Here is a 21,438-nt window from a genome sequence, read left to right on the forward strand (position 1 = left end):
TCAGAAATGCAAGTGCAGTTAATTTGTAGTATTATTTAATACCACTTTAATATTTAAAACTTAAACGATATATTATTTATGGTGTTTGGAAATGTATTTGATAGTAGTATGTATTATTTTTTACATTTATTGTATGAATACATCTATACATGGGTATATTAATAAATTATTTACAAAGCTATAATACACGTTTTCATTGAAAACCCCATACACGTTATTATATCGTATCGTTATTCATTTCATGAACTTGTGAGAAAAAAAATGATTAATAATATAACAAGTTTATTTGATGAATAGTGTATAAAAGTAATTCGTTTTATGGTATGTAAGTATTAATATTAGATACTCATTCGATATAATACACTCTTATAATTCTTCATTCTTTAACTGTTTTCAAAATAGAAATCAACAAATTTTTTTCTCTGTACATTTACCTATTCGTTTAGAAATTCTAAGACAAAGGAAATAACAAAACAAGTATAAAATATTCCTTTAATACAAGATGCATAGATGATAAAAAATACTTGAACAAATCTATATATTATGCAAAATAATTTTCTCAACAAAGTATGATAGTTTTAAAAGTATATTCTACGCAAAATATTATATTAACAAAATATTTTAAGCTCAAAGATTATATGGGATCATTCACTGATAACATATTCAATAGCAAAAACAAACGTATTTTTTTCAGTGACTGAGCTCTGTCTCTTATGATCGCATGTATCATAGTTTCTTATTATATAAAGAAAATATCAAAAAAAGATAATCACAAGTATTCAGAAAAATTATGTCAGATGGTAAAAATTTGCAACTATTAATAGTATGTATGACAGCATGTAATTGATTCAAAATAGGAAAATCGGTTAAAAAGGAAATTTCACGAAGCTGCATTTAATTTTTTTTTGTACTATTTGATTTTTTAGGTAATACAAATTTTGTCCTACAATGATTTACAGTAAATAATTTACAGTAACCTGAATGTCATTTACCCGTGTGTTTAAACTGTGACATTCTTTGTACAATGTGCTGTGTTTCATCCTCTTCTGTTTCATCCTCACTCAAAAGTAAGAATAAAACGATTTAATCTCCTATACAAAGAATAAAAAAAAAGTTAGTATGTAATTACAAAGAAAAGAGAAATTAGTGCTTATAATTCATAATCGATGTATAAACAGTTTGTATAACTATGTTGCTAAATTCTGAGTGTATGAGAAATCAGTATAATTGTTGACAGAGCAGATAGGAAGTAGGACTGTGCTGTCAACGAACGAAATTAATCTAATTAAAAAAGTAACCACCTACGATTATCAGAAGTTGTGGTCTTTGACCTAGTATGAGGCGGTGAAAACACATAGTTGGGCACTTCTCCAATGGCTAAAAAAATATTGAGAAGTATTAATAATATTGTAATATAAAAAAATGTCCCAGAAACACTATTGTAAATTACCTTTCTGATCCACAGGTGGATTCTGTGTTTCGTCTGGTTGCGAAAATGAAAACTGGTCATTGGTATCCTGTTTCGTGCTCAGTTTCCTGCCCCTCTTTGTTTTCGGTGTAACTTCTTCTTCAATGATGGTATCTGACGAAATACCTGTCTTTTTTGTTACATTTTTCTTCGTATTGGAAGCTTCCGCGTTCACTTCAGTTTCTACCTTCGCTACTTCCTCCTCCACTATGGTCTCTTTGAGGATATTTTTGCTACGAGTACTTCTAGTTCTCCTAATTGAATCTGATTGGGAAAGCTCAACGCTTGCAGCTCTTCTTTGCCTTGGAATCTGTGTTGCCTGTTTCCTGTTACTCTCTTTCGATGGCACACTTAATATCTCTTCCAATTCTTCTGGTATGGACTGTATCGACGACCTACGATTGCGGGTATTACCAGCTGGACTACTTACTGTCGACATCATCGAATGTCTTCCCTTCGTTACCTCCAGTGGAGGTTCAAAGTTCTCTAAAATAACTTCACTCGCCACGCTGCTGGCTCTTTGAGTTCTCGGCGCTTCTACTACTTCTTTTGGTACAGAACTACCACGTTTCCTGGTTGATCTACTTCTGGTTGATTTCTCATCCTCGGTTTCAATTCCTAAACTCGAGGAAGATAAAGTCCTACTGATCTTCGTTGGCTCTGGTATTTCTTTCTGTACAGACGCAGCCCGCCTTGTGTTTCTCCTCACAGGCACTCTGACTTCTTCCGTTTCCTCCGCGGGAGAAGTATCATTTGACACAGACGACATTTTTCTATTTCTAATTTTCCTCGGTGTGGAGGTGCCTTGTGAATCCTCTTCACCTTTTTCTTCCATAAGATGAACGTCCTTTGCTACGGATGATGCCCTTCTGCCTTTAGCTTTTTTTGACGTAGAGGTGCTTGGAGACTCTTCTTTACTTTCTTCTTCTACAGGATGAATATCCTTTGCTACGGATGATGCTCTTCTGCCCTTAGCTTTTCTTGACGTAGAAGTGCTTGGAGACTCTTCTTTACTTTCTTCTTCTGTAGGATGAATATCCTTTGCTACAGATGATGCTCTCCTGCCTTTAGCTTTTCTTGATGCAGAGGTGCTTGGAGACTCTTCTTTACTTTCTTCCTCTACAGGATGGACATCCTTTGCTATAGATGATGCCCTTCTGCCTCTAGCTTTTCTTGATGCAGAGGTGCTTGGAGACTCTTCTTTACTTTCTTCCTCTACAGGATGGACATCCTTTGCTATAGACGATGCCCTTCTGCCTCTAGCTTTCCTTGGCGTACCAATGTTCGATGGTTCTTTTTCACCTTCCTCATTCACAGAATGAATATCTTTTGCTATCGACGACGCTCTTCTAGCTCTAGTCCTCTTCGGCACAAGAGAATCCGATGAACTGTCTTCCCTTTCTTCTTCTAGAAGAGAAATATTCTTCCCTATCAACGATGATCTTCTACTCCTCGTGTTTCTTGGCATAGAGGTGACCGGCAAGCCTTGTCCACCTTGCTCCTCTACAAGAGAAATATCTTTTATCGTCGAAGCACTTTTACCTCTTGTTTTCCTTGGGGTAGAGGTCAATGTATCTTCTTCTCTTTGCTCTTCTGTAGGCGTAACATCCTTTGCCACCTGTGATGACTTTCCACCCCTTGTTTTCCTTGGAGTAGAGCTGCTCGAAGAGTCTTCCGACCCAGATGATCTTTTTCGCTTAGTACCTTCATCCGTAGGTGCAACGGATGCAATTAATACTTCCTTCATCAATGAACTTGCTCTTCTTGTCCTCGTAGTGGTCTTCGTAACAATCTTAGAAGGGGAATTTAATGTAGACGGTGAACTTATCTCTTTCGTTACTGAAGAAGCTCTTCTAGATCTGGTCATCCTCGTGGAGACATTATCGCGAACAAGCGAGAACTCTTCATCTATGCTAGAAGTGTTAATGGTTTCTTTAATATACTGAACTGAACTAGGGCTAGCTTTATCCACTGCTGCGCCAGTTCTGAAGTTATTGATCTCCAGATGTAACGACACATCTGTATCTTTTTCTTCATTTCCAGCGAATTTAGTTTCCGCCTGAATACTTGCATCAGACTCATCATCAGTGATATTCAAAGCATCATACTCGTTGTCCGCGGAAGCTTGCGTTTTAGACGCTTGACTTAAATCAGCACTCTTATCAAGAGCTAGAACCATCGCATCAGCGCAATTAGAAGACTCGTCGTCGGTAATATCAAAGTGTTCACCGTTCTCCATATCTGTGTGTCCTTGAACTTTGTGAATAATCTCATTTTGTTTTCCATTGTCCAGTGGAATATCTCCGTTCTTATATTTATTTAATATATTATCGTTGAACTTAAAGTGATTGGCTTTAGGTATAGTCGGAGAGGTGATTTGTACATCCGACGATGTATCCAATATAGCATCCTCCTCCTCCTCTTCTTCTACTAATTCCTCCAGTTCTTCTGCTTCTTCCTCCTTGTCGATCATCATTGGCTCTTCAACATCGAGGTACGACGTTTCTTCGGTACTCTTTACAGAAGAAACAGATGCATCGATGCAACTAGACTTGGCAGTCCGTCGCACGGGCTTCTCAAGGAACTGTTTAGAAGTATCAATTTCATAACTACTGTTTGGAGTAAGTATAGCAGGTGAATGGAGTGAAACAGAGAACCTTGAAGTGCACCCTGCGGATGCTCTTGGCATAGCTTTTGGCGAATTTGTGATGCTGTTCTCCAACACATTCGATGCTTCCAAACGAGAGTTCATAGAACTTCTTCTCTTCAAATCCTGAAACGATTCTGTGGGTATTTGCAGACATGTCCTCCTGAGACTCGGTCTGGGACGAGCAGTATAGACGTTTTTGCAAGTATAGCTGCCATCCGACAAGACTGTGCTGTCGGTGTACGACTTTTCACTCACCGCAGAGTTGAAGGAAGCTTCTTCGCTTCCTTCGGTGGCATTCATCGTGGAAAAACTCTCGTCGCCACTGACCCCATCGTGGGAAGCGTTCTTCTTCGACTGGGAAATGTTGAATCGTATTTGTCTATTGATCTTCTTCTCTTTATCAGAGACCGGGCTGTCCGTAACTTCCTGTACAGGACCAACGTTCGGGGACGTTGAGTTCCGGATAAGCTGCCTGATTTTCAAAATAGAATGAGGGGTCTCGATGCGAGTATCACTGCGGGATACTTTACGCTTTACCAAGGGAGTACTGAACGCTGCGTTCAAAGCTGCCTCCCCATCGTCCAGTAGCTTCCTACGCTTGATCTTCTCCGGTGTCCTCAAATCGCTCTCTTCTTCGTTATCCACCTCATCCAAAGTACGCTTCCTATGCGTCTCCACGATCTTCGGAGACATGACGCAATTTATATTAATGTGGTCATCGTGCGACTTCAGCGTGGTGCACGGAGCAGTGATGAAGGGGATCACGGATTTCTCGTCTCTGTGATAAGTTTCCTTCGCCTTTTTAATAACAGTCTCGTAAATGCTGGAAATTCGTTGGTAATTCTTATTGTTGTAGGTCATTGGTCTAGGGTACCTTGGTTCCAAACTTGCGTTCGAGTTCGGTTTACTCATACTCATGGAGAACTTCTTCATTATGTCGGGCAAAGTCGCGTTGTAAGCGTTCAGCATATCGGAGTGATCGTTCTTAGAATTGGTACCGCTGAATCGGACGGCGAAACTTCCACTGTTCGCTTCCATATACCGGCATCGTTGCAAGTAGTAAAGCAACCTTATGTCCTCGGACTTGGATGCCTCCAAAAACTTGACAAACATCTCTTCCTCTTCTGTATCTAACGCCAAATGTAAAATGTCACTGAGTTTATCGTAAGCTTTACACGATTGGAAGAAACACATTAATAATTGTTCGTAATGAGATCTTGGTCTATGATGAAAGGCTGATTGGACCAAGCCGTGTTCCACTGACAGATCGATCAATGTACTCTGGTCCTGAACAGACGACAGAGGGGGCTTTCTTATGCGTAGATACATCAAAGCCAGTTTGTGCTGATTGTTCCTTATCAGGGTCCTCAATACTAACTTGTGATGCCAGTCTTTGACATCAGAATCAAAGATCAACTGGCCATTCATCATGTCTAAAAATCCATTATAATCCTCATGATCCAGAAGCCAGAATGCTTGTGTCAGTTTCACGATGCTAGGATTCATTTTGAACGATGAAAGATACTTGACCAATTGGTCTACGCCAGGATAAGATCCTTGTAGCAGCAAGGCCAAGTCCATTAAAAGATAGTTGGTAATTTGATGTTTGCATTCGAGATTATCTGTCTCTTCTTGGTTGCAGTCGGTTAAATAACTTCTCAGTAAAGACTGCAACGATGGAGGAGGGTAGTAACCATTGGTAGATGTATCTCCAGATTCCTTTTGCCACTGTACGTTTAAACTAGGGCATTCCCGTGTTATCAGTTCATCTATAAAGAGCATATCCTCAACTTTGTTTTCCTTGTCTGCAACGGACTCCCTTTTCTCCTTGTACAGATGAAACAATTTCTCGTATGGATAAGGAATTTTAGGTGTGTGAGACATGGATACAGAACCTTCTTCAAATTCTTGTGTTTCGGGTAGTAAACCAACGTCATAGAACCAGAGGAGCACTTGGAAATATACGGATACGCGTTTAAGCGCTCTTCGTTGTTTGATTAAGTTATTCGTTTCAAGAGGTAACTTTGATACCACATTGGATAAGCATTCCAATTGTTGATAACAAAATCTTAAGGTTTTCACTTCAGACTCTCCGATATTGTTGCCTGACTGATCAAACAGAGGTATACACAAATGATCAGCGATCATTTTTATAGTTGCAGCCCGTTGTATACCCCATTTCAAGAAACTTGGGTACATGTATCCTGCACTTCCATCTGACCATTCCTTGGCACACCTTATTAAGAAAGTTGCCCAATGCTGTTCCAAGCATAGAGACAGCAGCATGTCCCTTTGAGAATTATGATCACTTGAGAAGGACACTTCTGTGTTAAATGGCACCAAACCGACAGAAAGACATTTGTGAAACATTTCGGAAGGTTGAGTTAACACGATTGGCCCAGCAAGAGCTATTTCATGAAGTAGTTCAGCTTGGACACCCCGGGTCAGCCAAATTGTTAATTTTGACATGCTCAATTCTATCCATTCTAGTGATAATGAATTTGGATAGAACAATTCTTCTGATGAACTTAATGTGTTATTCGGAAATTCTTGTAGAGAACGAGGAATATAAGTGCAACTGACAATTTCATTATTCGATGTGTTAGTCCGCCGAATTTTAGTATTATAACTGGCCAATATACTATTAGGATTCTTGCACTCGCTAATGGTCCGAGGCATTTGTTCTTTGTACCATTGGTTTAAATCGAACAATAACGTTCGACTGGCGGTCGAAATTAATAACAAACTATCTTCCCCTCGTTTAGATTCTGATTCTATTTGGTCTAGATTGGTTTCTCTTTCGATAGTAGATAGATTGACCACTCTATCATTTGCATCCAATTCAAATTCAAATTTAAGGCTGGGCTCCACTTCTAGATTGAAATACAAATTCGTTCCTTTGTTGCAGAATTTTCGCTCGAACAGTAGGGCATACATCCTCAATAGGGAAGGCACCTTTAATGATTCATCTTGAAAAACGACCCACAAATAATAAAAGGGTCTTGGATCGTCAGCTGGTTCCAATAAAGCCAAATGTGTTATTATCATAGTCTCGTCTACTGGTAAACTTATCCAGCCTACAGAACCATTATTTTGCCATATTATAACTCTACCTAAGCATCCAGATATTAGGCAACCAATTTTCGTGGAACTAATAATGGTATTGGTTAATTTTTCATCTAGAAGACCAATTGATTCGAATTCTTCTCTGTTAAAACCAATATGTTTTTCCACACCTAGAAATATACAAATATGCTTATATGTTCTCATAGAAAAATTAAATAACAAGAAATATTGCAAAGATTCTCTTACGCTGATTTAATAAGTTGCAAACCATGTGTTTACTCTTATTAGATTGATTTTTATGAAGGGAATCCTTAGATGTTAGAAATTCTATTTCAGCCGGGGAAGTTTCATCCATAACAAGAGACAAATCATTGAGTACCTCCCAAACGGATCTTTGAAGATCAATCATAAGATGATGCAGATTACGCAATACTACACAAGCTATCCCATCCATTTGCATTAGAATATTATCCGGTCTTTTGTCATTAAATTCTTCCCAATCTGCTCCACCAGTCACTATACAAACCTGTTCAACACCAACTGGCATCTACCAAAAATAAAAATGATCAATGATATGATTTTAATTTCCTTGAAATAATTCGACAATACATACCTTTATAGCTCTTAAAACACGGGAGGTAGTAGAGTCAAAAATGCACAATAATCCTACGGAATCTTTAATTCTAGTGGCTTCATTATCCAAACCAACAAGAAGCAATGGTAATTCCCCAGGCTGTGCTGGAAATTGACACACACAAGTAATTTTTCCTCTAAATGTCCAAGAACTGATACTTTCTCCACTTTTCGTATTGAGAATTACTAAATGGGAACCATGGCTTAACCAAGCATACTTGGCATCACTCAGAAAGCCCCCGCAATGGCTATCAAAACCATTGTACACCGGCGAACCATTAAACGATCCAGCTTCATCTCCTTCAGCATTATTCGATCGAGTAAAGAACTTATGTTGAATATCTATAACGTTACGAACCTAAGCATAAAATAAAAAGTAAATATCAATTCCACAATTGTTATGCATTTATAATGAATCCAAGTGTATTATAAAATGTAAACTCTAATAAAGACACAATGTAAGTACTCTCTTACTTTCATCTCAAATCTTAAATAGAAAATATAAATTTTTATTTCATTCCTACTTCCACAAAATATTCTCATTAAATATGAAAATGCATAAACAGTCATTATCTAACAACTATATGGACATTTCGAAAATGAACGGAAAAGAAGCATTTATTAACGATAAAAATTACCTCACAGTTCACTTCTTCCAACTCTTTCATTTTTTACGGACAATGTTAAAACAGAGCGAACGCGAAAAAATCATTTATACACTCTTTCGCTAAGGTCAAAATAAGGTTATGTTACCGCCAAATTTCAGTAAACTCGTCACGTTTCTGCGAAGATGATTATTGCGAGTTTACAGCTTGTATATTTACAATACCGTTCAACGGAGTATCTGTGACACCATGTAATTTAGAAACACGCAAGAAATCTCGGTATTATGTTTAAATGCGTTTCAACACTCGTGCATACATTTTAAAACCGCAACTACACAACTGCGAAGTACGTTAAAAACCACTACCAATTGCACGTGCTGCCAACTATATTTGAACGAAGCGCGCAATCTAAGTGTTTAATTTAACATTTATTTAAAAAACGGTTACTAATTAATCTATACAATTATCAAAATTAAATTGATTTAAGTTCTATAGGCACGTATAACGTATTTTCATATTGTATTAGTTTGATTGGTAGTTGGATTTGAATATGATAGCCATCGTGATTGAGACCCATGCAAAGAATATTATTTCTGTAACGTCATTTAAACTTCTTTTGAGAATACTCATAAATTTTTATTAATAAGTTTGTAATAACTTTATATGATAAAAATACATTTTTTCAGATGTTCCTTATTTTATGCAACATTTAATGGTCTCAATTAATTATTACACGAATTTGTATACTAGAAATTATAATGCTACACTAGAGCCCTCTTGGAGTCATCACAGAATGCGTCATGTCAATTTGGTCTTATTAACGTGTGAATAATACCAAATAAAATTGCATCTATTCTGCAGTTTACTTTTCATATATTTATGTTTTATTTGTTTATTATTTGATACTTATACCATAATATATATTCAAATATGCACCGTAAGGAATGTACTTGAACTCCATTACACTTGTCAAGTATTTAACCTCTGAAAAATAATTATTTGTTTACCTACTTCATTTATGTTAATTTTAATTCGGCAAGTAAAATCGAAGGAATGATTATTTCGTTCTGAAATGTCGTATCAGGATTCACCGTTCTCGACCATGTATGGTCAGGACGATTACGACATTGATGAAGATAATGAGGAGTATTTGGAAGATGATCGTGATGCTGAGGAACAAGACGAGAGCGATGAAGGTACTGGCTATTAACGTAAAATATTTAATGTAGTTATTCGTCTTTTTATAATTAATATATTACTGTAGATACTGAAGAAGCAAGCGAGACTGATCTGGGAAAATCTGAAGAGTACACAGAGATAAAGGAGCAGTAAGATATAAAATTGAATTGAAAATACCTTTTAATCCAATGATTCAATAATATATGTTTTCAGAGTATATCAGGACAAATTGGCCAGCTTGAAGAAACAATTACAACAATTAAAGGATGGCACTCATCCAGAGTATAATCGCAAGTTGAAACGTTTGGAGGCTCAATATAGAGAGAGGTTGAAAGCTTTATGATATACCAATATAATTTTTTTATAGACCATATTGACTGAATTTAATTTTTTGTAGACTAAGATTGAATATAATTTACCGAGATTATCTGACAGAGTCTGTGGAACGAGATTATATATTGGAGAAGAAAGCAGCAGTTAAAGAATTTGAGGAAAAGAAGATAGATTTAAAAGAGAACTTATTAACTGACATGGAGGAGAAACGGAAGATGATAGAAAGTGACCGACATACTATGGAACTCACAGGAGACTCAATGGAGGTACAAATATTAGTACAAAGAAATTATAATTTCATTTTAATGTATATGTATAGATTTTGTCATTTTTTAGGTGAAACCTGTAATGACAAGGAAATTACGAAGACGTCCCAATGATCCTGTTCCTGAGAAAGTAGAGAAACGAAGGAAACCTCCTCCAGCACAATTGAATTACCTCTTAGATGAGAAAGAAATTGAGAGTGATTTGAAAGCTATTAGTCGGGGTAAAGTACTGACTACTGTTCGAAAACCAGGTACTGATTAAAAATTTCGATGCAATATGCATGGTTTAATGGAACTTCTTGATTTTAGCGGTATTTCCGCATTTTAATGCGGTAAATATGGCTTCACAACATATTCCTACACCTACTGAAACACCCTTAGTAGAAACTAGGATAGAGGACGGAAAACTTCTGCATGAAAGGCGATGGTAAGTGTTTCTTTTGATAAAAAATTAAAGTAATTAGAACTTTATGTTAAATAATTGCAGGTTTCATCGTGGGCAACCTGTGTACGTGGAAGGAAAGGATTTAACAAGATTCGCGGCAAATATTTCCGCTATTGGAACCGAGGCTGTAAGCGAATAGTTATCATCAGTTTAATGAAATTATTTTTTTTATTGTATTAACGTCTATCATAATTCTTTTTGTTGATAGATCTGGGTGAAGAAAGTTTCAGACGGGAGTAAAGTGCGAATATATATATCCCAGTTGAGTCGGGGGAAGATTTCAATTAAAAGAAGAGCATCCTAATGAAACCGATCGTTGTTATGGATGAAAAAGTGTACAGTAACTTTTAAGCTTGTGATATATTAGATTTATAGTTTATTCGAGGTCTGTTTTTTAAATCCAATATAGTTTTTACTGTATTTGTCTTTTTCTATCAATAAAACCAAACTTTTTGGTGAAACTGTAATACTGTATACATTCATGTAGAATAAGAGAAAAAATAACAAAGACATCGAGATTAAAATAACGGATGGGTACTCTATCATGCTGGAAGGAAATTATCATAATTGCTTTGCGTGTGAAACACGAACGAAAATTGTCGAGCACAAATTAAATTTTTCTTTTTATATACAAAGAGGAGCGAGATATTCAGAATGATTTTTTACCTGTATAAAAATTTGTATTACGTTACGAAGAGTACAGTTAAGTTAGCCGAATAAAGTAATATTAACGCAATATATAATTATGTGCAATTTGTAATTAACCGCTAAACTATAAACGAATGTGTGTCACTCCGCCATCATGTCTACACTGAGACAATCTTCACCCATATTGCTGGGAGATGTTTCCAGTTCTCCGATTTCATTCGACTCGCTGCGAGTGAAATACTATTATTAAATTTCTAAAATTATCATTACTACACATGCGAATAATCGAAGCATTCACCTATCCAAAGAAGGATCATTGCTGAACATTTCTGTTGGTACTGTAGGTGGTGCTTTTTCCGGTACAAGCTCCAAATAAGTCTGACGAGACTCTAAGTGTCTTTCCACTTCTTCTGGTGTCATATGACCATCCGACATTAAAGACATTGGTACTATATTATTGGATGATTGTACCTGAAAGAATACACGAGTTTTGTAAAATTGTTATTAACAACAATTTTATACAATAACTTACTATAGGTATACTGTTTGATTTTGTCACTTTTGGAGCAGGTTTTTTCTTTTTACTGGTGTTAAAAGGTTTTGTCACTGTTGGTATGTGGTGTGAGGTATGATTACTAATACCCATCTCCATTTTTTTCCTTAAAAAGAAATATAAACTTTGTTGGAAAAGTTTATCTCAGGAAAGAGTAACTTTTATCTATATACCTTTTTGAAGTATCTAAACGAGTGACTTCTTCATCGGATGACTCTGTTTCATCACTTTCACTAAACGAAGCATCTACCTTCTCATATTGCAATAAACGGTCCAATAAAAAACTTTTATCCCTATTAACTTTAAGCAACTTCCTTTGCGTGGACCGTAAAGCTTCTTGGAAACATTCATTCTCCTATATCAAATAACAAATGATCGAATAAATACATTTAAAGATAAAAAATATCCGATTACTGCAGTTGTACACGTACATAAATTAAAAATTTCAATTTCCTCTTAAGATTTCGATACTGATCCTTGTAATTAGGCACTTCTTCCTCTGGACTATCCTCGTCATCGTCTTCTGCATCTGCATTGTTGTTTGCAATTGAACGACAATACCATCCTTCCAACATTGATCATCTGCAACTAAGATTGCATGAAGTTAGAGTGATTGCTTGCTAATTCATTAATAACATTTGTGACATTTGATGAACACCCTTTTTACTTTATAATTATTGAAAACATTGTTGTGTAATTATATTAGTACATGTAACAAAGAAAACGGGATATTTTCTGTCAATATTAATCCAATACTACTTAAGGTTAAGTCCTCGGCAATAGAAGATAAGTGTACGATGAGATGTTTCCTGGAAAATTAAACAGCTTTTGCTGGTCCGAAAATGTTGCAATTAAAATGAAATTTCGACAGTACCTACGCGAAGCTTCAGGATGATTTTTTCTGTGTCGTAAATAGTCGAGGCGAACAATTATTAAGAAGATAAATAAGCTGTTTATGACTGGCTTCCATTCTGAACTTCTTTATCGATTCTATAGTAACTTCGAAAACGCTACTATTTGACCGGAAGCGTTCAATTGCATTTTCACGCGCAATTAAATGAAATTCTTTTTTCGGTAATAAGATCGTTTTTTCGTGGAATTTTTAATCGGTCGAGTAAAATTTAAATAATCTGTCCTTTTTTCTATCGTACAATTTAAAAATATCGAATAATTACTATATTTATGGTTCACTGTTTTGCGTAATACGTAATTAGAAATTATGACAATAAACCATAATAATACGGAAAATATTGATTTGTTGTTTTCTTTTACGTGAAATTGATTAAAACGATTCGTTGCTTCTATACATTTAAAAAATTACAATATTACTGAAAGATGTACAAACGAACATACATAAGTTAGTTTAAGAACACAGTTAGTATTTTACAAAACGCCAGCACCAACCTGAGACAACTAGTCCCCTAAATAACCACTAAACACATAATAGTAACATTATTAATCATAGTGTTTTAGTTTTAGGGAAAATAAGTTGCCACTGTCATCCAAGCGCTACATACAAATGTATATTGAATGTTTGATTCAAGTTTCCTGTCTATGTGAATCCGATTTATGTATGAATACATTAAAGCAAAGTTGATAAGTAAACTTACGGTTACTGTTTTTAATTTTTGTAAAAACTCCGTTGACAAGGAGCTTTAAGTTTCTACAGTGTCTGCCACGCAAAATCTTCAAGTTGTTCGAAAACTTTGCAAATAAAATGGGGATACCGAAGTTCTTTATGTACATAAGCGAAAGATATCCTGCTCTTAGCCAAATGTTAAAGGACTATCAGGTGATTGATAAAAAAAATAAACAATGCTTACCCTATAAGTTTCTCTTTTGCGTATAATTTTGTTCAATTTGTTTACTTTATTTAAGGCATCGCATTGTTGCGCATATTATAAACGTTGATCTGTTGCATCAAATTTATCTCCAATCTAACAACATAAAATAATTATGTCACGATTAAATGAATCTTATCGTTATAATTTTTATTTGTTCGCTAATACCAAGAATAATGATAATTTCATTGTTTACAGACACCAGTGTTTGATAATTTATATTTAGATGTGAATGGTATCATACATGGATGTTCTCATCCATCTGACTCTGATGTTACGTTTCGTATTACCGAAGAGACTATATTCAAAAATATATTTCATTATATTGAAATATTATTTAGTATGATAAGACCACAAAAGTTGTTTTTTATATCAATTGATGGTGTGGCGCCGCGTGCAAAGATTAATCAACAAAGAAGTAGACGCTTCAGAGTTGCAAAAGATTCGGAGATACAAGAAGCTAAAGCAAAAGCGAAAGGAATTTACATACCTAGGGAAGAGAAATTTGATTCCAATTGTATAACTCCGGGAACGTTGTTTATGGCTAAACTGAATGAACAATTAAAATATTTTATTACATGTAAAATTTCCACTGACGAACTTTGGCGAAAATGCAAAGTTATATTTAGCGGATCTCAGGTATGGAAATTGATAAAATAGAAAATGAATAAATTTAAAGAATATATTATGCATAGATAAATATTATTGTAGGTTCCTGGAGAAGGAGAACATAAAATAATGGATTACATTCGTTACATGAAATCTCAACCAGATTATAATCCAAATACTAGACATTGTTTATATGGACTAGATGCAGATTTAATAATGTTGGGTTTATGCACTCATGAAGCATATTTTACCCTACTCAGAGAAGAAGTAAAGTTTGGTAAAAAACAAACAAAAATTCAAACTCCTGAGGAAACCCAGTTCTGTCTTTTTAATTTATCTTTGTTAAGAGAATATATAGATCTTGAATTTTCTTCATTGAAAGAGAAGTTGCCATTCCCTTATGATATTGAAAAAATTATCGATGATTGGGTTTTAATGGGTTTTTTAGTAGGGAATGACTTTATTCCACATTTGCCAAATTTACACATTACACGTGGAGCATTATCTATATTGTATCAAGTGTATATAGACGTGTTACCAACTTTAGAAGGTATATATGTACTATCCATATTAAGAAACTCATAAAGTTTAAAACAAATAGGTTTCAGACGTTTCCTTAAAGAAGCAATTTGTTGCAGGATATATAAATGAATCGGGAACGTTAAAATTAGACAGATTCGAGAAATTCGTGGAAAGGCTCAGTCGTTTCGACATTCTACAATTTTCTGAGCATTTCGCAGATTTAAAGTACCTTGAAAGTAAAACAGGAAGACGTTACACAGAATGTGACAAACCTGTTAGTAAGCAAGTAGAAGATGGTGAAGAGGTTCCTTCCCCCAAAAAAGTACAAGACAAAGAATTTGACGCTTTACTTAGAGCTGCTGCTGATATGGTATTTACTTAAATATACTAAATGATTCTCTATAGAACACTTTGTTTAATGCTTTTTGATGTAGCCACTAGGAAGGTTTGATGATGATGAAGATGATGATGAATCCGATAGTGAAACCTACAATTTGGAATTTATCCAACATAAAAGGGATTACTACATGAACAAATTAGAATATGAAAATATAGATGAGTAAGTACATGCATGTACAGTAAAGAAAGATACTATAATCCAGTATCGTTCTATGCTCTTATTGATAAATATTTTAGGAATTTTCTACGTGCTCAAGCTGAAGCCTATGTCAGAGCTATACAGTGGAATTTGAATTATTACTACAACGGATGTTGTAGCTGGTCGTGGTATTATCCACACCATTATGCGCCTTACATGTCAGATATAAAAGATTTTAAAGATTTGAAATTAGAATTTGATTTAGCAAAACCATTTTTACCATTCGAACAACTGTTAGCTGTATTGCCACCGTACAGTAAACATTTATTACCGGCAGCGTTTCAATCGTTATTAACAGACGAGGAGTCCCCTATTATTAACTATTACCCAGCAGACTTTAAGACGGATTTGAATGGTAAACAGCAAGATTGGGAAGCTGTTGTACTTCTTCCGTTTATAGATGAGAAACTACTCTTGGATGGTAAGTAGATATAATTCTATATATTTTTGATCTCTGAAGAAGTGTTAACGAATGACTATATTTTGAAGCCATGGCGACTTGCTACTCCAAACTGACATCCGAAGAGCAGGCAAGAAATCAGCATGGACCAATGTGTTTATACTTTTACACAGAGGAAAACAAGGGTGTTTGCAAAGCACCAGAATATTTTCTTGATGTCGTTAGCCACGCAGATGTACAGTTAATTCATTCTGAAGACATTATCGTTCCACGAGAAAAATTAGTTAGAGGACTTCATCCAGGTGTAAAATTAGAAGTATATTCTCCTGGTTTTCCCACACTGCAGTATATAGAACATACTGCAGGTTTCGAGAAAGCTAAGGTGAGGTTTTCATCTTCCTCTAATTCTTACACGTATCAAGAGTACTGTATTCAGCTTATTCTTCAATACAGGTCAAAGTATTTGGGAAACTTTCACGAAGAGATAATATGATTTTACGTATAAGACCGCCACCAGAGAAGGATCTAACATCTGTGGCATCTGAGTTGATAGGTAAAACAGTATTCGTAAGCTGGCCTTATTTAACGGAGGCTCAAGTGATAGGCGTTTCAAATAGTGATAGGAAGTTGAGTTTAATCGATCCGCAAGGGAGTTATTGTCAAGAGAACGTAAACGAGGAGAAACTGAAAGGTCCACACCTCGCGGTATGGAACTCTCAGAAGAAACATATCACCGAAGTGTAAGTCTGATGATCAATTGTGCACGTTGTGTACTGTATAATTAAATTTGTAACGAAACTATAATACTAATTACATTTATAGATATAAAAGTCTTTTGGGTATAGATATTGGCGAAACGAACATTTTAATCCACGCACGACGATTGATAGGTTCCAAATACATGTTCGACCGTCATGGGAAATTATATTTTGAGAAGCAGTGGTCGGACTCGCAAACGGTTTACGCCTATCAAGCGACAGTACAAGATATATCTGTCCACTGCTTCAATGAACTGGCATACACGGCTATCGACGAAGTTTTCGTGCCAGGAGCGCCATGCTTTATGTTAGGACATCCGCATTACGGTGCAATGGGAAAGGTGGGAATTTTAATCCTACATCTAAATACCTGAATGCATTATTTTACAACAAACATTGTTCGTAGGTGGTCGAGCCAGCGGTTTATAAAAAATCGGGTAGAATTCGAGTATCGGTAACCGTAAGTTCAGAGCCATCATTAGATGAGATAAAACAGATTCACCACAGATTAAGAAGTAAATATATGCAAGGAAGCACAGCTGCCCAGAGGTTAGGTATAAGTAGCCATCTTTTAAGCAGAATTACAGGAACAATTTATGTACAGCCAGCCTCTTCTGAATTTAATCAAGACGATCTGAAATATAATATTGGCTTGAATCTGAAGTTCAACAAGAAGAACGAGGAAGTAAGCACACAGCATCGACCATTAAACGTTCATAGAAATATCCAATGTATTTCATAGCACGTATCCTTATAGATAATCGGTTATACTCGAAAAGAGAATGGTTGTTGGTTTTACAGTCCCAAAGCCGTAGAGTTAACCCGCAGTTACATGGTAAAATGTCCTGATTTGTTCGAACGACTCGCGCAGAACGTAAAAAACACTTTTGCGGAGAGAGACTTGTTCGAGGAGGGGTAAGCGATCTCTTCTATCAAAGGGACTGTGTCCTAAAGGTCACCTATATTTAGACGTCTCTAAGTGGTGACTTAAAGATCAATCAATTCCTAAGTTTCTTAAACATTCCAGATCAGGCGAATTAAGCGAAATCGTAGAATGGCTAAAAGAACAACTGCAAGACTTGAAATCTTGTCCATGCGGCACAGAAACCGTAGATTCCAGTTTGGTGAAGAAAGTGGAAGAGAAGGTTGATGAATTTTTGAAAAATCAACCCAACGAGAAACTTGTGCCCATGCAAGTGAAGCCGCATTTGTTATTCAAGCCTGATTTGCATTTGCGCAACGCTCCACCCGATTCAAACGCGAGAACCTATTTATTGGACAGGGTGTGTTGCATCAAAAACAATTTCACGGTCCCCTTGGGTTATAAGGGTATTGTAATAGGTATCCAAAGGGAAGCGAATCCATTGGAGACTATGTACGACGTTGTGTTCGATAAAACCTTCACATGTAAATGAAGCATCCATTTCAAGTGAAACTCGGACGCCGCTGAGAACGAGAATTATTGTTTGAATCTTTTTGCAGGGGGTCTCGCTATAAACGGCTGTTCGGAGTTCCGTGGTTACCGGTTGTCCGCGCTGGATTTCATAAACATTAGCCACGGCGAACGAACGGAGCACAGTAGGACAAGATCGGTAGACCTGAACGCAGAATCCATAGATGCCTGGAAGCTTGCATCCAATGAAACGGCTCAATCGTGCGCAAACGCGAGCGCTTCCGCGTCACACAGGAAAGAGTGTCAGTTGCCAGGCTCAGAGCTAGAGGCGTCGTCGAAGCTGCGGATTATTCAGAAGAACGATGGCAAAGACCATGCGATCCGTTTAACGCCGTCGAACACTTACAAATGGAAACAGTGCAATTTCCAGAACGCCACTGCTCAAGAGGGTAACAAAATGATCAAGAATGCACAGCAGTACGTGCCCCCCGAGAACGTACAGAACAGGCAAGCAACAGCGAAGCCGGCGTTGGAGTTCCAAGCGTTATGGAATGAACTACACAAGCCCCAGGTGAGTATTATAGCATATAAATGTTTAATGGCTTCATAAATGAATTTAGAGAGCATTGTTATCTCACGAGGACAAGCCAGAACGGCATAGTATGACATGAATGGATGCTACTTTTATTAGTGTTGTGATGACATTTTATGCATTAATAAAACTAATGTACCAGACCTTGTTCTCAACATATCTTTTTATTGATCTGACGATTTTCTTGTTTATTGTATTGTCGAAAGAACAATAGTGTATCTTGACACTTAGGTGCCATTATATTATGATGAAATCAGTGGTAAAACAAGAAGTCGATGGAAATTGTAGTTTGCTAGTATTATATGCAATAAACGTTATATTTTTGCGTCAAATCAGATTGAACATTTGCAGTAGAAATGAAATATACAGAAAGTCTGATTTTTGTTAACAAGTAAATTCATAAATTGAAATGATACAAGTTCTAAGGAATATCTGATAGTATAGAATGTTTGTACGTACAGCAGGTCAGTGCTTTTTTAAAGTTGTGTGTAGAATAGGTGTGTGTACGGTCTGCTGGACAGATCTGATGCAGGAGGTGTTACCACATAGTACGTAAGGATTAATAAGACTGTAAAAATATGAAGATGGCAGTCTGATAAAATAATGATTAAATAATGCTTAACATAATAGAAAAATTGAACTTGAATTTCCTGTTCTGGCTTGTTTCACACAGGCAGGTTCTAAGTTAAATAACCTTGTACTTTTCTTATTAGAAATCATTAGAGTTCACAAAGACTGTGATACAAGCCCCGATGGATTCACAGGTGAAACAGATGAATAAAAGTTTCCTTGATAATACAGTGAGTACTGTTACATTGTTATTCTGCTCCTCTTTCAACTGTTATGTGTATAATTATAAGCAACAAATTTTTTTATTCATATCTATTTTAGCCACAAGATCCTAGTGCTTTCCTAAAGGCAGTCCTGAAAATTTCTGATGAAAATACACAACAGGATGCACAGCATACACCATCCGAAACTCTCTCAAGTAACACTGTTCCCCAAGAGGAAAGCAAGGTGTTGGATACACCGCCTTTGGTGCAACAGTTATTCGATGTAAATGCTCAAAACGAAATACTACTATTTCTTAGCTTAACTTACGTTCCTATACGAGTTTCATTTATTACAGCATGCTCGACAGAATGAGAAAGTCGAGAAAACAACAATTTGGTATTGCTCGCAGTTATTGCATTATTATCAACTTAGTGGAACCGGAATGCCTCGTTACAGCTATTTCACCGATGGTGAAACTAATTTGATTCGATCACACATCGTCCTACCAGATAAAAGAACATTTGTGAGTGATCCATGTGGAACTCACGAACAAGCTGCAGGCAGCGCTGCGAAGAAAGTGTACATGGTAATTTGAAGTTTTAGGTCGGGTAATATGAAATGTCGGATTTTGCGGAAAATGGGAAACTTTATTTAATACTCTAAAAGACGATTCGATGAAAATATGCTCTGAGTGTGTTTTTAATGAATATATACAAACATTTATAAATAAGAAAAATCCAACATTCCATATTACACGACCTAATACGTTGCTCTCAATGATCTGCCGTTTGTCAAATACATCTGTGCCTTCGTTTCTAATTAGGAATTGAATTTGGCTAATGTACTGCCAAATATGGAAATACACGTGACGCCATCGTTGCACTGGTATAACACTCGACAAAATAACTCTTGGCCACCAAACGTAAGACCAACGGGGGCTCCATTTTTCCCTCCGAAACCTCAGCCTCCTCAACATTTCCCTCAGTGGACGGCGAAAGTGCAGCACAGTACCGGATATCAACAAATGTACAATCAGAATAATCAATACATGCATCACACTCAACCGAAGTCGGCTCAAAGTGAACCAAAGTCTGAGATGAAGAACAGCACATCCTTCGTTCCACTGCAGGCACAGAAAAAGAGTAGAAATATCATTGCCAAGCAAGGTGGCACCAATAAGGAGACAAATCAAAGTGCCAAAGACAATCCCCAACCAGTGATTCAACATACGAAGAAAGAATTGCCTGCCAAGGTAACGTGAAAGCATTGTCAATTGAACATTTTAGTATGGCTGAATACATTTGAGCATCGTATTTAAATTCTCTGTTTCATTTTCAGAAAACCGTGCCTGTCGCGACAGCCACGGAAAAGCACAATCCACCGCAAAGCAGTTCCCATCATCAAGTGCAAAACACACAAACTGTAGCGAAGCCTAAAAAATCGCGAATCGCCGCTAAATTTTGTATGCCCTCGCAAACGGAGGAAACGAACCATAGGAAAGATTCAATTTAAAAGGCATTTCTCAGTGTAACGATGCATGACGATACTGTAAAATGTTAATACATACATATACATGCATATATATGTGTATGCATATATATTTTATATGTATACATGTATGTGTGTATGTATGCATGTATGTATCTGTGTATCTGTGTGTGTACATGTATGTATGTACGTACTTCAAAGAAGTCCCATGTATATAATACTCAATTTGTAAGTAGCATTACTTTGGATTTCTTTTGTAAAGGTACTTGACTCCTTCTACTGTATAAAACGACGTCGAAAGATACTTTTGTTATAAAAATAATTGACTCTGATGATAATACAAAAAGCTGATCGGAACGAATTGATTTTTATACGTACGATTTTGGAGTTGTGCGTGGAAAACAGTATTGACTACTATAGAAAACACAATGACACTTGGACACAGCGTGTGTACGTAGTTGAGAGTGCTGTTCAAAAACGGCAGTGAAATGTGATCGTTTAATTTAGTTAAAAAAAAAAAAAAAAGAAAGAAGAGAAAGGAAATATTTAAGTATAATTAACTGCTATGTACAATCATTGTTCCTTTTTTCCATGTATTTTCGTTGACCTTTCTTTGA

General features: G+C 36.2%; 4 protein-coding genes across 9 annotated transcripts; 2 read left to right on the forward strand and 2 right to left on the reverse strand.

The window, feature by feature from the left end:
- Nucleotides 1-165: 165 nt before the first annotated feature.
- On the reverse strand, nt 166-9,215 carry Elys (AT hook containing transcription factor 1 homolog). The gene is made up of 6 exons (XM_031973384.2): nt 8,456-9,215; nt 7,798-8,175; nt 7,431-7,731; nt 1,451-7,354; nt 1,306-1,377; nt 166-1,091 (listed from the first exon to the last, which is right to left on the reverse strand). Exons 1-6 carry the CDS (start codon nt 8,483-8,485, stop codon nt 1,084-1,086), a joined length of 6,693 nt encoding a protein of 2,230 aa, XP_031829244.1. The 5' UTR covers nt 8,486-9,215; the 3' UTR covers nt 166-1,083.
- Nucleotides 9,216-9,467: 252 nt separating this feature from the next.
- On the forward strand, nt 9,468-11,112 carry LOC116425525 (sin3 histone deacetylase corepressor complex component SDS3). Of its 2 annotated transcripts, none has more exons than XM_031973397.2 (8): nt 9,468-9,618; nt 9,687-9,750; nt 9,815-9,928; nt 9,999-10,200; nt 10,271-10,451; nt 10,510-10,627; nt 10,688-10,772; nt 10,854-11,112. In XM_031973397.2, the coding sequence occupies exons 1-8, from the start codon at nt 9,495-9,497 to the stop codon at nt 10,947-10,949; spliced, it is 984 nt and encodes a 327-aa protein (XP_031829257.1). In that variant the 5' UTR covers nt 9,468-9,494; the 3' UTR covers nt 10,950-11,112. The 2 variants fall into 2 exon arrangements, with proteins under 2 accessions (XP_031829257.1, XP_076220470.1); XM_076364355.1 differs by having other exon boundaries at nt 10,271-10,421.
- A 188-nt stretch (nt 11,113-11,300) lies between these two features.
- LOC116425530 (uncharacterized) lies at nt 11,301-13,250 on the reverse strand. Of its 5 annotated transcripts, XM_076364357.1 has the most exons (7): nt 12,725-13,177; nt 12,606-12,655; nt 12,278-12,434; nt 12,020-12,201; nt 11,826-11,952; nt 11,592-11,764; nt 11,301-11,519 (listed from the first exon to the last, which is right to left on the reverse strand). In XM_076364357.1, exons 3-7 carry the CDS (start codon nt 12,419-12,421, stop codon nt 11,435-11,437), a joined length of 711 nt encoding a protein of 236 aa, XP_076220472.1. In that variant the 5' UTR covers nt 12,422-12,434; nt 12,606-12,655; nt 12,725-13,177; the 3' UTR covers nt 11,301-11,434. The 5 variants fall into 5 exon arrangements, with proteins under 5 accessions (XP_076220472.1, XP_031829289.1, XP_031829281.1 ...); XM_031973429.2 differs by lacking the exons at nt 12,606-12,655; nt 12,725-13,177 and adding an exon at nt 13,200-13,250; XM_031973421.2 differs by lacking the exon at nt 12,606-12,655 and having other exon boundaries at nt 12,725-13,176.
- Nucleotides 13,251-13,366: 116 nt separating this feature from the next.
- On the forward strand, nt 13,367-21,377 carry pcm (5'-3' exoribonuclease pacman). Its single transcript, XM_031973770.2, has 18 exons — nt 13,367-13,638; nt 13,886-14,326; nt 14,399-14,846; nt 14,935-15,188; nt 15,253-15,377; nt 15,455-15,837; nt 15,906-16,198; nt 16,270-16,556; nt 16,639-16,915; nt 16,981-17,259; nt 17,332-17,489; nt 17,602-17,981; nt 18,057-18,538; nt 19,273-19,359; nt 19,451-19,615; nt 19,689-19,919; nt 20,157-20,585; nt 20,672-21,377. The coding sequence occupies exons 1-18, from the start codon at nt 13,564-13,566 to the stop codon at nt 20,843-20,845; spliced, it is 4,968 nt and encodes a 1,655-aa protein (XP_031829630.1). The 5' UTR covers nt 13,367-13,563; the 3' UTR covers nt 20,846-21,377.
- The last annotated feature ends 61 nt before the right edge of the window (nt 21,378-21,438 follow it).

Source organism: Nomia melanderi, chromosome 2, assembly GCF_051020985.1.
Source record: "Nomia melanderi isolate GNS246 chromosome 2, iyNomMela1, whole genome shotgun sequence".
NCBI classification, from domain to species: Eukaryota; Metazoa; Arthropoda; class Insecta; order Hymenoptera; family Halictidae; genus Nomia; species Nomia melanderi.